The 15,531-nt window shown below is 38.6% G+C and overlaps 1 protein-coding gene across 1 annotated transcript; it reads left to right on the plus strand.

Moving 5' to 3' along the window:
- The first annotated feature begins 2,263 nt into the window (after positions 1 to 2,263).
- Positions 2,264 to 10,401, plus strand: plek2 (pleckstrin 2). The gene is made up of 9 exons (XM_088925760.1): positions 2,264 to 2,323; positions 2,753 to 2,917; positions 5,040 to 5,218; positions 5,671 to 5,762; positions 6,390 to 6,577; positions 7,207 to 7,308; positions 8,042 to 8,125; positions 8,697 to 8,775; positions 10,009 to 10,401. The coding sequence occupies exons 1-9, from the start codon at positions 2,267 to 2,269 to the stop codon at positions 10,134 to 10,136; spliced, it is 1,074 nt and encodes a 357-aa protein (XP_088781886.1). The 5' UTR covers positions 2,264 to 2,266; the 3' UTR covers positions 10,137 to 10,401.
- Positions 10,402 to 15,531: the final 5,130 nt, after the last annotated feature.

Consider the following 15,531-nt stretch of genomic DNA (forward strand, 5'->3'; position numbering starts at 1 on the left):
GGGTTTTTTTTGGGAGGCAGCAGCTACGACATTTGCAAGGAATATCAGATTTCACTCTTCCACACTGCGAAGAAGCATATCCTCAGGGTATCACATGAGTGTGGCTTCTGTGGGAGACTGACATATGTAAAGGAATACTATTGTGTGAAGTTAACATGGCTAAGGTGAATTTTTCTGCCTACTGATAAAATATTTCAGGCAAAGAAAAAAACAGAGCAAACTGTCTTTTCATGTTTATTTCAGTTCCTCTCCTGGAGTTTGTGTAATGCACATTAAGACAAAATTCATAGTAAGACGTAATTCCCGATTAACACCTCATTTCTCATAATTGTAATACTTAAGTAAACCAGAAATTCAGATTGCACGTTTACTACGCACAAACAATGCTTGTGTGCTTTGTTTTTGTTCAGACGTGCAAATAATTGTAATACGTAAACCTGAAATTTCGATTAGCGCGTTTCCTACAGACAATACGAAATGTGTGCACGAGCAGGCAGACAAATCGTACCTCTGATTTCCACTGCACATGCGCACTTTGAAAGGGGATACAGATTTTTCACGGCATACTGAATTCGATGCGACACGAAGTCATACATACCAGAGCTACTCAGTCACTGCACCCGCAGGCAACGCGATTGTAATTGTGAGTAGGTGGAAACAGACGTAATTGTTTACCTGGCAACACGTTCAAACAGTTGTAGCTGTTCCCCGGGACAGACTACTTTTGAAGACCGAAAGAGCAATAACTGCTTTCATTATATCGAGTCTTCAGAAGTGTCAGTAAAATTTCACCACATTTACCTACAGCTAGCAGTTGTGATAAAATCCGTCTTCTGCTTGACTAATCGGAGATTTCTAGATGTCGGTCTAACCAAACTTTATTTCATAGTAACTGCAAATTTGTCAATGGGGCGGCTTCCTAATAAAACTAAAAAAAGCTTAGTAAGTTAACTTAGCACGCCTCAAAATGTAAAACACGAAAAAACAATAACGACACATTTCCAGTGGCTTCACACAACTAACCGCTGGGGTTTTTTCTTTCTCAAATAGGCTACTACACCCCCTTTCTCAGTGTAAATTGGTTTCTTATTTTGAAAACAAACTACTCAATATCAAAATAAAGCTTATTCAAATTGGCAGGAAATCTCGGGTTCATATGTTTTTTTCATATGCTTATTCTACTAAATGAGATTTAAAAAGTGACCGTATTTGCTTTCCTGTTAAATTACACATCTTCACATTAAGAGTTACAAAAATACATTATTGGGGATATACTGTAAAAGGTTACATATGTAGAAAATCGTTACATTATATATACTAGGGTATTTTGTAGTGAGTGGTACAGTAGTGTCATGGTTAGCAATGCTGCCTCGCAGCATTGGGGCCCTAAGTCCAAGTCCTAGGGTGCCATCTGTGTAGAGTTTGCATGGTCTCCCCCATGTTCGTGTGGATTTCCCCCGGGTACACTAGTTTCCTCCCACAATCCATACTGGTAGGTTAATTGGCCTCTGGGAAAACTGTCCCCTGGCATGATTGTATGTATAACTTTGTGTCTGTCTGTGCCCTGCGATGCACTGGTGTCCTGTCCATGGTGTATCCTGCTGTGCACCCATTGTTTGCCACGTTAGACTCCAGCTCCCCCATGAGCGTGTTTTGGATAAAGCAGATAGAAAATGGATGGAATTTGATAGTACTAACTACCAAACAGCTTGATAACTCAAATGGCTTCCTCTCTTTTGTAACCTTCCTTATGTTCTTTAGTAAAGTTTACAAGAAGTTGAGGGAAAGTTGATTTTTTTTAGTCATCACTTACAGTTGTAATACAGTTACAATATAAAGTGCTACATTAACTCTTAGAATTATTTTCCCCAACAACTTCTTATAATTTAAAAATTAAGTCCTTACTTTTGTCCTTTACACAAGGAACTTAAAATTATTTTTAAAGTATCTTTACCCAGCATTCCTTAAATACACATTTTTTTATTTCTAATAGGTAAATTGTAACATTGGAAGTTCAAACAATTCAAGTTTAAAAAAATCTAAAGAAATGTATTTAAAAAACTCTGTGAGGGAAACAGTTAACCTGTGAAACACACCTACTGACTTCCGCACCGGACTCCTCCCTGCAGATATACAGTAGCACACTGTGTCATCACAGCAAGGCTCCCTAGAGGCAGGGACATGATGTCACAGGCCAGGCAGGCAGCACGCCTCTATATAACACCCTGTACTTGCTCCAGCTTATTACACTGCCACTCAAAATAGGATGGATACAATGCAGCCAGAAAATGCTATTTTAAAGGAGGGGTTCTTGGTCAAGCAGGTAAGGTTTTTCATCTCATTTTTACGAAAAGCAGCTAATGTCAACACATCTAAATTACAATAATGTTAAAATAGAATTATATTTGTTTTCTTCATTATGGCAGGTCTGTCAGTCTTATGAGTGCAATTGTAGTTTATGGTATTCATTGGAAATATGTTGATGTGATTTGGTTTCCAACTCTCAGTAATAATTTTTTTTAAGTATTTTGGACAACACATACAGTTTAATTAGACATGTAAAGCAGCTGAGATAACCAGCTGAAGATCCATATTCTATGCTGTATCACACAATGCCACACTTGTATGGTACCTGAATGCTTGAAAAGATGGTCTGGATGGAAAATAGTCTGGTTATTATATACTCATGAGCGCATAGGTCATTAGAACACAAAATGCACTTCTTTAAGTTTTGTAAACCAAACCATTGCAGGGACACATTGTTCAGAACTGGAAGGTACGCTGGTTTGTGCTGTTGCCGGACAGGCTTCTTTACTACAAATATGACTGCAGCAGAAAGGACTCAAGCCTGCGGGGGAAGGTGCTCCTGCTGGGGTGCCAACTAACTTGCCCCTGCCTGGAATATGAGAACAGACCGGTAAGCACAGAATGAGATAAATCCACAAGAGTGGCATATTTAACAATACCAATGTAATAATACCTGAGGAAAACAGATTTTCTTGGCTTCACTCCCATTTTTATAGTGGTACAATGAGAAAATATTGATTAATTCAGTTATTAAGAAAATAGATCATAATGATTGCTGTTATTATTGCTGTTAAGGCAATTACATTTTTACGGAAATTTGTTCCATAGGAGTTAAGATTAGAAGGTTCATAGAACAGAGGCTGGATTTAATTTTGCCGTGAACCTCACAGAACACACTGATTAAATAAAAATTGATTGAGCCATATGACAGTTAATAAGGTATGAGTTATCACAACAGTGTTTAGAGAGGAAGCAAGGGGACTCCCTTGACATTGTGGAGTGAAGAATTTGGATTGAGTTTAGAGATGTAATAACCTTCCAGTACCCAGGAAGAGAGCCTGCTATAATAGCAATGGCCAATTCTGGGACTCCTTCTCCAGTTGTTAGTAGCCCAGACAGAGCCAGACAGCAGTTTAAAACTTACATAACTGTTATATAGGGGAACACTGAAATACGTGTGTGGCAAATAATTAAAGTGTAGCAGTACATACAAAAACCCACATTATCATAAATCTGTAATGATTTAATGGACCCATGCAGCTAGTTGCTCAGATAGAAGCTAGTTATTATGGTGCACAGCACTGATGGAACTGCACTGACACTATCAAGTTTGATGACTGAATGAGCATGCAGGTCTGTGACAGAATTCCAGTTTAGCCTAACTTTCAACTTTTAACTTTGTGTGTTTTAGTTTCCAGCTAAAACACAGTACTGAATGGGTCATTAATAAGACCCTAAAGGACTCAATATTATCATACAGCATTATACAGCAATAGATTCTTTCAACAAGACTGTGTCATAGATGATGATCCTTGAGTAATGTACACACTTTTTGAAAACTCTTATGCATTTATTAAATGTATCATCGCTCCTGCACTGCATTACTTAACTATTGTAATGGAAAGTTACTGAAGAAAAGTGTTTTATCCTAAAAATGTCGTTTATGGGCAGAGCTGTGTTGTAAAAGCAGCTGGATTCTATGAACAAAGTGTGATTGTACCCAGCGAGTCAAGGCCATGGGATGTTCTAAGAATATGTTTAAATATGTTTATTTTATATGTTTATGCAGATATAAAACTGCACGTAGCTGTCTTCTCTGTCCTTCAAGACCTATAAGGACTGGAAAATTACTGTCTTGCCTGTCTTTGTATTACTAACCAACCATAATGAAGTAAACAAGTTGAGGTGTTGCATTAGCTAAGTGTATAAAATAAGGGACCTTTCTCTATTTTACTTTGGAAAATCAGCCCGCACTTGCTGCACAGACTAGTGGTTGGTGTCTTTCCCTGTTGCGCAATATGAATAAATGCCTTACTGAGTGAATAAGAACACCTTTCCTGGCTCTTCTTTGATAAAGATTCCACAACACTATGTATCATAAAGCAACATGGCAAGACTTGTACAGATACACAGTTATTTCCCAATTATTTCTTTTTTTCTTTTTTTAAATTTAGAAATGACAATTATTTGTGTTGTGTTGGAACAGTCAGTTATGTGTTTTTCACATCTCAGCTCACAGCTTCGAGCCCCTCGCCCACACAAAGGAGAGGTAGACTCCTCCAACCTGCTCACCTTAGAGCAATTTGTCTTTTAACTAGTCACAGACAACACAGCTGCCAGAGGTTCTAGACTAATTGTACGAGTGGTGCACCCCTCATTGTCAGCACTGCATGCTTGTAAGTCCCCAGGAGGTCACAGGTGTCTCTCTGTTGCTAAGAGTTAAGAGAGCCCACATCAACTAACACCACTCCACTCCGTCTCAACCAATTAGACACTACCAATTTGGGAATCCCTGTCATAGTTGGGTAGTGACATGACTCAGCCCATCAATCTGTACTTAGAGATAGGGCCTTCACCTTAGCACTGGAGGTCCCTCAATGTTCTCTTTTAAGAAATGTTCTCTGTTCTAAAAAGCAATCTGTGGTAGCACAAACTTTGTCATCTTTTTGAGGTTTTTGATGTGCATAATTGGGTATAAAATGTATTCATGCTTGCCTTTCTTCTCTAAACAGCTTGTCATTAAACTGAGAACCCAGAAATCTGCAGAGTACTTCCTTGAAGCATGTTCACGGGAGGAGCGAGACGCCTGGGCTGACAGCATCACAGCTGTAATCCAAAACCTATGCCCTGGAAAAGCCCAGAAGGCTCTGTCTGAACATACTCCTCTACAGATGAACAATATCAGCCTGAAGTACGTATTCAATGCACCCAACAGATCTTATGTCTCTTCCCAGCGCAGAATTGTTAACTATATTAAGTCAGATTATTAAATCTTTGTTAAAGAAAGCCATCAAATAACTTTGATATATAATTTTTTCAGTGTACCTTTCAAATATTGTATCTCATGAAACTATTTCATTATATTTAGACCACAATTAAAAATAATCATCAACTTCCCAATCCATGGTAAAATTCCATATTCTATGTACACAATGCTGACTTTCCATCTAGCAAATACAAGGAAACTCTGGAATACAAAATCTGCCTTTGACCAACATATTTGGGAATTGTGTCAACTGTGTGGGTCTCAGGTATAATTTAATCCAGGCCTACTTCATTGGAATTTCACTGTGAAAGTGTTAAATTAGTGTTGTTGCGTGGTATTGCGTACATTTCCTTCACTTGTATGGTTTTGATCTCTAGTCAGGTGGTGGAGTCAATGCATGATGTTCACAGCGGGATCAAACTCACAAACAATGTGGAACAAGGCAGCTACTTCAAGAACTGTTTCTCAGGTAGGTTTGTTCCAGATCATGTACTGACTTCCACAATGAAGACTGACTGTGAGAGTTGGTGGTGTGACATCAAGTTTGCAATACAGTCTTACTAATACTGTGCAACATCAGTAGCCCACTAATAAATGTGGTGGAACAAATAGTATGTCATTTTGAAACACACAGGCTGTTCTAAAAGTACTACTGTCTTGTAATATTACTATGCATCATTACATTCTCATTCCAACCTTTAATTTCTTGAATTGTATAAAAAAACATGCTGCATGATTCAGTGATTGTAAGTAACACCTGTAACAACTAACAGTTTGTAACAAACACCTTATGCAAATGTTTTGATGTTAGATGTTATTCTTTTTGCTTAAATTAGAGGAGATGAATACAGTACATCAGGTCAAGAGCTTGAAATTACAGAGAGAAAGCTTAATTTTTGACAATAGTGGATTATAGACAAACTAATGAAAATAGTGGTTTTGTACCAAGATCTGGCTATAGAAACTGAAGGTGTTGGAGATATTCAGAATATTGGTCATGGAAATGTTAATTGTATACTGTATCCATCCATGTATACAAGCATGCATCTACACTTGATTAAGCCAGTCAAGTGACAATGTGGAATGCTCACTGCAGGCTCTGTTATGGTGGACTGGCTGGTGTCCATGAGCTTCGTTGTGACGCGTATGGAGGCCGTTACCCTGGCCTCAGCTCTGATGGAGGAGAGCTATGTGAAGCCAGTTGGAATCAAGAGCATGGAGGCCATCAGGAACAGCAACATGACAGAACAGTTTTTAGATGACTCCACATCACTCTATGCTCTAGTAAGTGCAGTGTCACATAAAAGAACGTACCACTGAAGGGAGTTCAGTTCACTTTCAGCTGCGTCAATGAAACAGGACAGTTAGCTGAGAAACCTATAAATGGAAAAGAACAGAAAAAATACAGCTTATTTTAGACTTTCAAGACCCCTTTGTGTAAAAATGTGCCCTAAACGCAGTTTTAAATGCATTTCATTTACCTGCATTCCACCTGTGAACCCACTTGTGTCTTTTGCGGTTGCTTCACTTTTTTAAAAAATCACTGGGTTGACTTTGTCAAAGACTTTGAGGATTTTGTAAACTTGCAACAGGTACCCCATAGTCTTCTCTGTTCACAAGTAAAAGGTTCAGTTCTTTCAGCCATCTGTACTGTTCTGTTCTGTCAGTATCAGAAATTCCATTAAGCCATGTAGTGTATCTAGTTTGCTCTTCTTTGGAATAACTCCAGAGTTGCAATTTCCTTTCTGTAACGTGGTGACCAAAATCGTACACAATATTTATATTGTGAGTCTTAGTAGTCCATTGTACCAGTTTTAGTGTTTTTTAATCCTTCTGTTCTGGTATTTTCTATGACATTGACTAGTAGAATGTACATAAACAAGACATGACCTTTTCTCGTTTCTCCCTCAAAGGCAGAAAGCTTTAAGAGGAAAGCAAGTGTGAAGTCAGGTGCGTCTCTCTCTGCTTTGGAGCTCAGTGGGAAAGTTGTGAAGAGAGGCTACCTGCTCAAGCAAGTAAGTTCACAAGCTCAGCTCTTATTCTTACTTGAGGGTAGAGAGAGCATTCGACACTTGTGAACAGTGAATCAATGTCATCTAGGCTGCACACAGATATCCACCATACAGACAATGACAAGAACAGTGAACAGAACACTGACTCTTTATTCCTTTCATGTCTTATGAACTCACACAGGGCAAGATGGAAACTCCTTGTCATTATGTAGATAATCAATTTGTATCAAGTAGGGGTTTAAGATTTTTGTTTTAAGTTAGCATATGTCTAATTTTATGCTGTAAGTCATTCTAGACAATGACTTACAGCTGTTAATGTGGTAAAGATTTTGTAGCAAAAGCTTTGGATGGGTTTTGTGACCTGAAGATCATTGTCCGCTGAACATGACAAGGAGTTTAAAATGCAAAATTAGCAAAGCAATCTTATTCTTCAGGTTATTTTCAATAGAGCAGCTTGATTAACACTTTAAGATTTCAGAATGAAAACCATGTTTGTCAGGTCATTTTAATTCACCCACAAAATTACAAGGCTGTGGTTATATGTGACATTGTAAGGGAAAAACCTTGACTATTTAGTTAATTCACACCCTCCCCTTCCAGTTTGCATTGCACTGTGAAGGTGAATTCTGTGAAGTCTAAGTGTTTGAAATTTGATCTGCTTACTATTTAGAGTACCGGTGAACAGAGGGCTGTGACTGTTGGTCTGTTTTACTGATGCCATTTTTTTCCCTAACAGGGTCACAAGAGGAAGAACTGGAAGGTGAGGCTGTTTGTGTTGAGAACAGAGCCGGGGTATTTGCACTACTATGACCCCAGCAGGGTAAGGCGCTATGTTTTTCCCCAGTCAGAACCATCAACACAGGCTGATTCTTTGTACTGTGCTATTCTAAAACTTCAGAGATGGGGTTTTGCCATTACACTCCTGGTTTACTTCTACAGTTGATAAGATTGTACATACTGTATTATTAAATGTTAATCATGTTCTATCAGCTATGCAATCAAACCTATAACCACACAATTTGAGCAATACTGAACTTGCCTTTTTCCAAAAATGATAACTACTTAGAAACTGCAAGTGGCATACTTTCCTGTTTATTGTTAGGTTATTGTTGTATCTTTTTAGGGATAATTAAAGAAAATAGAAACATCTAGCATTTAAAAGAGTGGATAAAAGCACACAGATGTGAATTAAATAATAGTTTTAAAATTAACATCAGAATGCCATTGAGTTCAGTTTTCAATTGAAAATGTTATGATCTTGTTTTCAGTTTCTTGAAGGTGGATGTAGAGAATCATGTTTTCCAAAGACTCTTCATTATAATCTTTGTAAAATAAATGTTAGTACATCTATATTAGATTTCAGTGTCAATTCAAGTGGATTTGTTTTTCAGGAAGATGTCAGTCCTGTGGGAGGGTTTCCTTTGCGAGGCTGTCTTATTTCTTCATTAGATGACAATGGGGTTCCCTCAGGTAAGACTAACCCCTAAGAACAGAATGGCAAACTGGCACACATTGGTCAATTAAGAGCTGGGCATCAAGTACCTGAGTTACATTTATTTACTTACATTGCCACGATTTAGGAGATATACTCTTGTCACCATTTCCCCCCTTCATACAGTAGATATTGACACACATTCCAACAACCTGTAGCCTGATTTGGCTAGATACCTGAAGCTAAGCAAAAGCTGCATCAGGTCAGTACTGGGGTGGGAGACCTACAACGAAACGCTGCTGGCGGACCAGTAGGTGGCACTCTTCCCTTTGGACCAGAATTTCCAAACTAGTGCCATAAAGTTAAGTGACCAAGGACTCTACAGTATGTATGAGATGCTGTCCTTCATATGATATTAAACACTGGTCTTAACTACTTCATCGTTAAAGATCACATGGCATTGTTCATTAGAGTAGTGGTGTTAACACCAGTGCCCAGGCTGAATTGAACAGTCTGGCCTCCTACAGCATGAGTCTAGCTACAAACCTTCATATGTAGAAGGAATCTGACCTTATGGCCTGCTAGCAGAAAATCTGTGTATTAAGCATAATGATATAATGACATTATGCTTTAATGACATGACAGTGTTCAGAGTTAACTTCAGAGCTTTCTCCTTTCTGTCACAATATTGTATTGTATTCCAGATAATCCAAAAATTAATAAATTCAAAGAACATTAAGAGGAAAGCATGCTTCACATGCTGCTAAAATTCACATGTATTCTACACACTTTATTGTTTTCCTTACAGTTTTAGACTTTTAATTATTCTTCACGGTGGAATATATAGTTATTTTACTGTTGATACCAGCTCAAGAAGCCTATCTGTGTGCATGTTTATGTTCTCCTCATTTTTGAGTTTGTTTTATACAAATACTGGGATTTCTCCCCACTTCCTGAAGATGTGCTGGCTGAGTTTGACTTGCCAATTGTCCTTTCTTTGTCTCACTGTAATAAACTTGGGGGTTATATCTATATAATTAAGCTTTCCTTTAATTCAATAGATAAAATTATTTTTCATTGTCTGAGCTGCTGTGCAAGTGGACTTGCTGGTACATAATGGTTGCTGACATCACTGAAGTAGGTACACCTAATCCTCAAAGGTGGATGAATTGGGTACCTTCCTACACCTTGAGCACTTTAGGATACTTTGAGGTATACATTCATAGCATTATTGTTAACAATTTTTTTGTTTGTTGTTAATTTTTTCAAAGGCGTGAAGGGTAAGGTGCAAGGAAATCTCTTCAAAATAATAACTCAGAATGACACACACTACTTCATTCAGGCAACATCAAGGGAAGAAAAGATGGACTGGATTGTTGCCATAAAGCAGCTGACTTAGACCTGGAGCTCACTAATGTAAATGGACATCGGTCTTCACTCCTGCCATTATACAGTGAAAAACTAGAATCTCTTTAATGAAATTTCAGAGCTGCTATTGCATACTGTTGAACTGCACTTTAGAAAACACTTTTCACGACTGTTGGGCTCACAATCCAAGTGTTTCCTCCACATGGATGTAGTTGATACAGAAAAAACACTGCCTCTCAGAAAACTGTCTTTTAATGGGTATTGCAAATTCACCACTATAGCATCAAACAAACTCAGAGTGTGCTAAAGAACAGGATTTGATTTTCACTGGTTTATTGCCCTGAGCCATCTTTGATGTTGGTAGAAAAGGAATCAGTTTAAAGATTAAATGAATTTATAATGCAATTGTACAACATTTGTTTCATACATTCTGTGAATGTGACTTGATTGATTAAATATAATGATTTTTCACTTTTTTTAGACATGATTGATATGGTTCCTTTGTTTGAGAATATATGTAACAATATTGTTTGAGCTATTAATTTCTTAGGTTTATGTTCTTACCATGTTTTGTTTTTTGTATTTGTATGGTTAAACTACATGCTTATTTTGAATTAAGAAATTATTATAGTTTCTAGGTTGTAGTATTTATTTAAAGTTTATAGATTTTACTGTTATTACCACCACTGTTTTTCTATCCTTTCAGAGTAAAATTTGATTGAAGCATTTTTTCTACATGTCATATGATACGGGAATAAATAATGTTATTTGAATGTTAGCATTTTCTTTATTGTAACATTTTTTTTTTATTTAAGGAAAATACGCTTTTACTGTACAAAATCTGTTAGATAGATAGATAAGACTTTATTGATCCCAAAGGGAAATTGATGTGTTACAGCAGCCCAAGATGAGCAAAACAAAAAACAGACATCAGGGTAGACAAAAAATTAGAATACGTACAGTAATACAAAATATAAAATAAATAAAAATAAATACATAGGTGTGTGCAAAATATGATCATGGTCACTGTAAAATCAATAAAATATGTGCAAAATGTGCATAGGTATATACAGATTGAGTGTCCAAAAAGTACAATGGAGCAACACGCTGTCCATAGACGAGCAAATGAAGGGCTAACAGTCCTAGCCTAGGGCAGCGTTATACACCTGACAGCCGCCGGGAGGAAAGACCTGCAGAAACGTTCCCTTGAACACCGTAGCTGGAGCAGTCTGTTGCTAAAAGTGCTCTGCTGCCCAGTATGGGAGAATGGCATTATGGTTTGATGAAACCATTTCTTTAGTGTGTACATAGCTGTAGAGTTAACTTCAGGAAGCTTTCTCCTTTCAGTCTCAATATTGTTTTATATTCCAAATAATCCAAAAATCAGTAAATTCAAAGAACTTCAAGATGAAAGCATGCTTGTAATACTAAAATCCACGTGTTCTATACACTATATTGTTTCTCCCTACATTTTTCTGACTTTTAATTATTCTTCACTTGGTGGATTATTCTATATGGTGACGTTACTGTTGATTCCAGCTCAGGAAGCCACTGTGTGTGTGCTGTGTTCACATTCTCCGCTTGTTTTATACAGATACTAAAGAGTTACCCCACTTCCCGAAAATATGTTGGCTGAGTTTGATTTGCCAATTGCCCTTTCTCTGTGGCACTGTATTGAACTAGTGTCCCACCCAGGGGGAGAGTGGTTGTGTGCCTTGTGGCCTATGCTTACACGATAAGCTTGCAGTAGTGCTCACCCGGTTTAGCCGTGAATTGTTTAATGACAGATGAATATTCTGTCACGAATCATACTCCCGCGTGCACCTCCCGGCGTACACACCTGTGCCGCTGTTAGCAATTAGCACGGCACTCCCTGCTTTCACATATAAACCCCTTCACTCCGCTCACTGTTGAGTTAGTCATAGCCTTTCTCTTGTGCGCTTTACTTCATTTACTGTTTACTGGATACTGACCCCGCTCTGCCTCGCGTCTCTTGGATTTGTTTACCTCGCTGCCTTGACCTCTGGACTCCCGACCTAGCTTGGTTACTCCGACCTCAAACTTCGTCTCTCGTCCCTTGGAAGTCTGATCTGATTCCTATTGGCACCGCATAGGGTCCGAACCTCTACACCACTGGTCCTCATTCATTACTGTGACATATTCTCTACCTGAACCTGCAGAAAATGCATTGCTAATAGATAACTGCAGTTGCAGTTTGTATATACTGACCACTAATAGGCACCAGTCCACAGAGGCTTCGAATGACACTTGGTAGACTCTCACTCGTGTGTATGTATCCTGGGTCTCTTTGATGATTGCTTATCACAATTGGGTATGTAAGAGTCTAAAAAGATTAGCTGGGTGGCATTTGAAAGAAAAACTATAAGGCAATTCAAACCTTGCTTTAAACTGTAAAACTATAAGTTACTCTTCCCATGAAGTGCTTGTGTATGGGGAGTGTTTGTAAAAGCAAATTGTGTAGGGGGAATATTTGTCAGTGGCATACTGCGTCATACTGCTTATGTATTCCCGCCATAGACCTAATACCCTCACATGCAGAGCGTGAGTTACCCTTGCACAATGCTTCCTTCACTTTAACCTTATACATAGGTTTAGCCTTCTTAATCTCTCTTTTAACATCGATGTAAAGTGACTTTTTTTTTTCCGATTAAGATCTGATTTGAGAGATTTGGTCACCCAGGGCTTATGGAGCGGTGGCTCTGTGGCTAAGGATCTGTGCCTGTGACTGGAAGGTTGCTGGTTTAAATCCTGTGGCTGGCAGAGGAATCCTACTCTGTTAGGCCCCTGAGCAAGGCCCTTAACCCCAACAGCTCCAGGGGTGCCGTACAATGGCTGACCCTGCGCTCTGACCCCAAGCTTCTCTCCCTGTCTGTCTCATGGAGAAAAAGCTGGGGAATTCCTAATGCAAGAAATTGTATAGGGCTAATAAAGAAACATTATCATTATTCTTAGAATATACATTGCAAGATATTCAAGGTATAACAGTATTTTCACAGAAAGAAACATAACTGTTGATTGTATCTGTCAGTTCATTGAGATCAGAGCACGAGTACTTAAACATGTCCCAATCCGTGCACTCGTAGCAATCCTGCAGTCGCTGCATGGAGTCTTCAGTCCTGACCGGCACCTCTCTTCGTTCGATTTTACCTCTCTTCAGGGCCGTTTTATAGGTTGGAATTAAATGCACAGCGACGTGGTCAGAAGATCCCAATGGTGCTTTGGCCACGGATTTGTAAGTTCCCCTCACTGATCTGTAACACATATCCCATACCCTATTATGCCTTGTAAGGTAACATATTGATGGAAATAGTGGCGTGAAGCAAGCTACACTAAGCGACACGAATGATCCGAAGTGTATGTAAATAGCCGAGTTTCAATCAAAATAAAAGCCTTCAGCTACCACAGTAGCGTATGAGGAGTATAGCAACATTAAGCGAAGTGACAAGCAGCTGAAACACCTGCTTTGTTAATTTCTTTGTGGCTAACTGTAATTCCTTGAACATTCTGCAAAAATTTGAGAGGGTCCTTTTTTAATTTTAAATTGCCTCCACTAATCTCCAAGTTTGCCAAATCTAAGATTATTAGAGGTTTTCTATTAGTTTTACAGCACCTTTCCACCATTTCTACTACTGTAAAAATTGTCATTGCTATTTTTTTCATATAATTTTTTTTTCTGTTCAATGAAAAAGATTTTAAGATGTAAGCTTTTAAAGGAACTGTATCTGAAATTTCTAATTAAATCAAATCTTTTATTATATTTAAATTCAATCAGTTTTTAAACTATAACCAGGAACAAAAATATTTTTGCACCATCAAAAGTGGTGAAACATACAATGTTAATACAGTCAGCTGATAGCAAATCACCTTTCTTCATTCAGATCACCTCTAGAAAAACTGCAGTGCAGAATTGGATGGGGAAAATTTGTACCTCCCCAAAGGTGGATGGAATCTATTGCACAGACCCTCAGCTAATAGCAAATCACCTTGTTTTTGTCAGATAAGTGTCTCTGTCAAAACTGCTAGGGTTTATAGAGCACCTCCCATTCCCAGACTGGCACCGTGCAGTGATGGACAGGGAGCAGTCTTACCCCACTCCCGACCAAACCAAAATTTGTGCCTCTTCAAAAATACCTCAAATCTATTCTACAGACACTCAGCTAATTGAAAATCACCATGGTTTTGTCAGATAGGAGGCTTTGCTAAAGTTGCTGGGGTTTCTAGAGCACCTCCCATTCCCAGACTGGGACCGTGCAGCAATGGACAGGGAGCGGTCTCACTCCCCTCCCGACTAAACAAAAATTTGTGCCTTTCCAAAAATACCTCAGATCTACTCTACAGACCCTCAGCTAATAGTACATAACCATGGCTTTGTCAAATAAGTGTTTTGCTAAAGTTGCCAGGGTTTATAAGACCACTTGCTGTTCCCAGACTGGGACCGTGCAGTGATGGTGCAGGGAAAAGTGTAAACAACAACCGTGATCCCAACCAAAGTAATGCTGACACTGAAGATCATAGTATTGCGACCAAAACCATATCTGTGACACGGGGTAAGCGTACAATAAAAAAAACAGTTCTTAGGCACAGAGTGGATGACTGGCAATGTTTTGAAAAGGCATAAACTGTAATAATAATAATAATAATAATAATAATAATAATAATTGCTTACACTTATATAGCGCTTTTCTTGAAACTCCACTAAAAGCGCTTTACAGGTAATGGGGACTCCTCTCCACCACCACCAATGTGCAGCATCCACCTGGATGATGCAACGGCAGCCGTAGTGCGCCAGAACGCTCACCACACATCAGCTATCAGAGGGGAGGAGAGCAGAGTAATGAAGCCAATTCATAGATGGGGATTATTAGGAGGCCATGATTGGTAAGGGCCATTGGGAAATTTGGACAGGATGCCGGGGTTACACCCCTACTCTTTTCGAGAAACACCCTGGGATTTTTAATGACCACAGAGAGTCAGGACCTCGGTTTTATGTCTCATCAGAAGGTAATGCATCTGTAAATCACCCAACAGACAAAAAAACAAAGGTGGAGTGCGATGCTTGCAATGAGTGGTTTAACTTTGTGTAGGTATTACACAGAATGACAGATATTGAATCTGTGGGGTGTCTGTGTTGCTCAGAAAAATGTGATGTTAAGTCATGGCATTAAAAACTGGGTTTGGTTTCTTGAACAAATGTGAAGCAATCAGCAGTGTAATACATAAGTCAGATGTAACAAAAAAAAGTAACATTGATGTATCACATGTCAGCATTGGTGCTCAAACAGCGCTGGATTATCTAATTTTGGGGGCTTATTGTGGTAAGACAGACAATAAACAGATGGTTTCCCAGGATAGGGAGGTCAAGCTAAATGGTGACACAGAAGTGGAAAGTAGTATTGCTTGTAGTG

Source organism: Atractosteus spatula, chromosome 9 (assembly GCF_055471065.1).
Source record: "Atractosteus spatula isolate fAtrSpa1 chromosome 9, fAtrSpa1.hap1, whole genome shotgun sequence".
NCBI lineage: Eukaryota > Metazoa > Chordata > Actinopteri > Semionotiformes > Lepisosteidae > Atractosteus > Atractosteus spatula.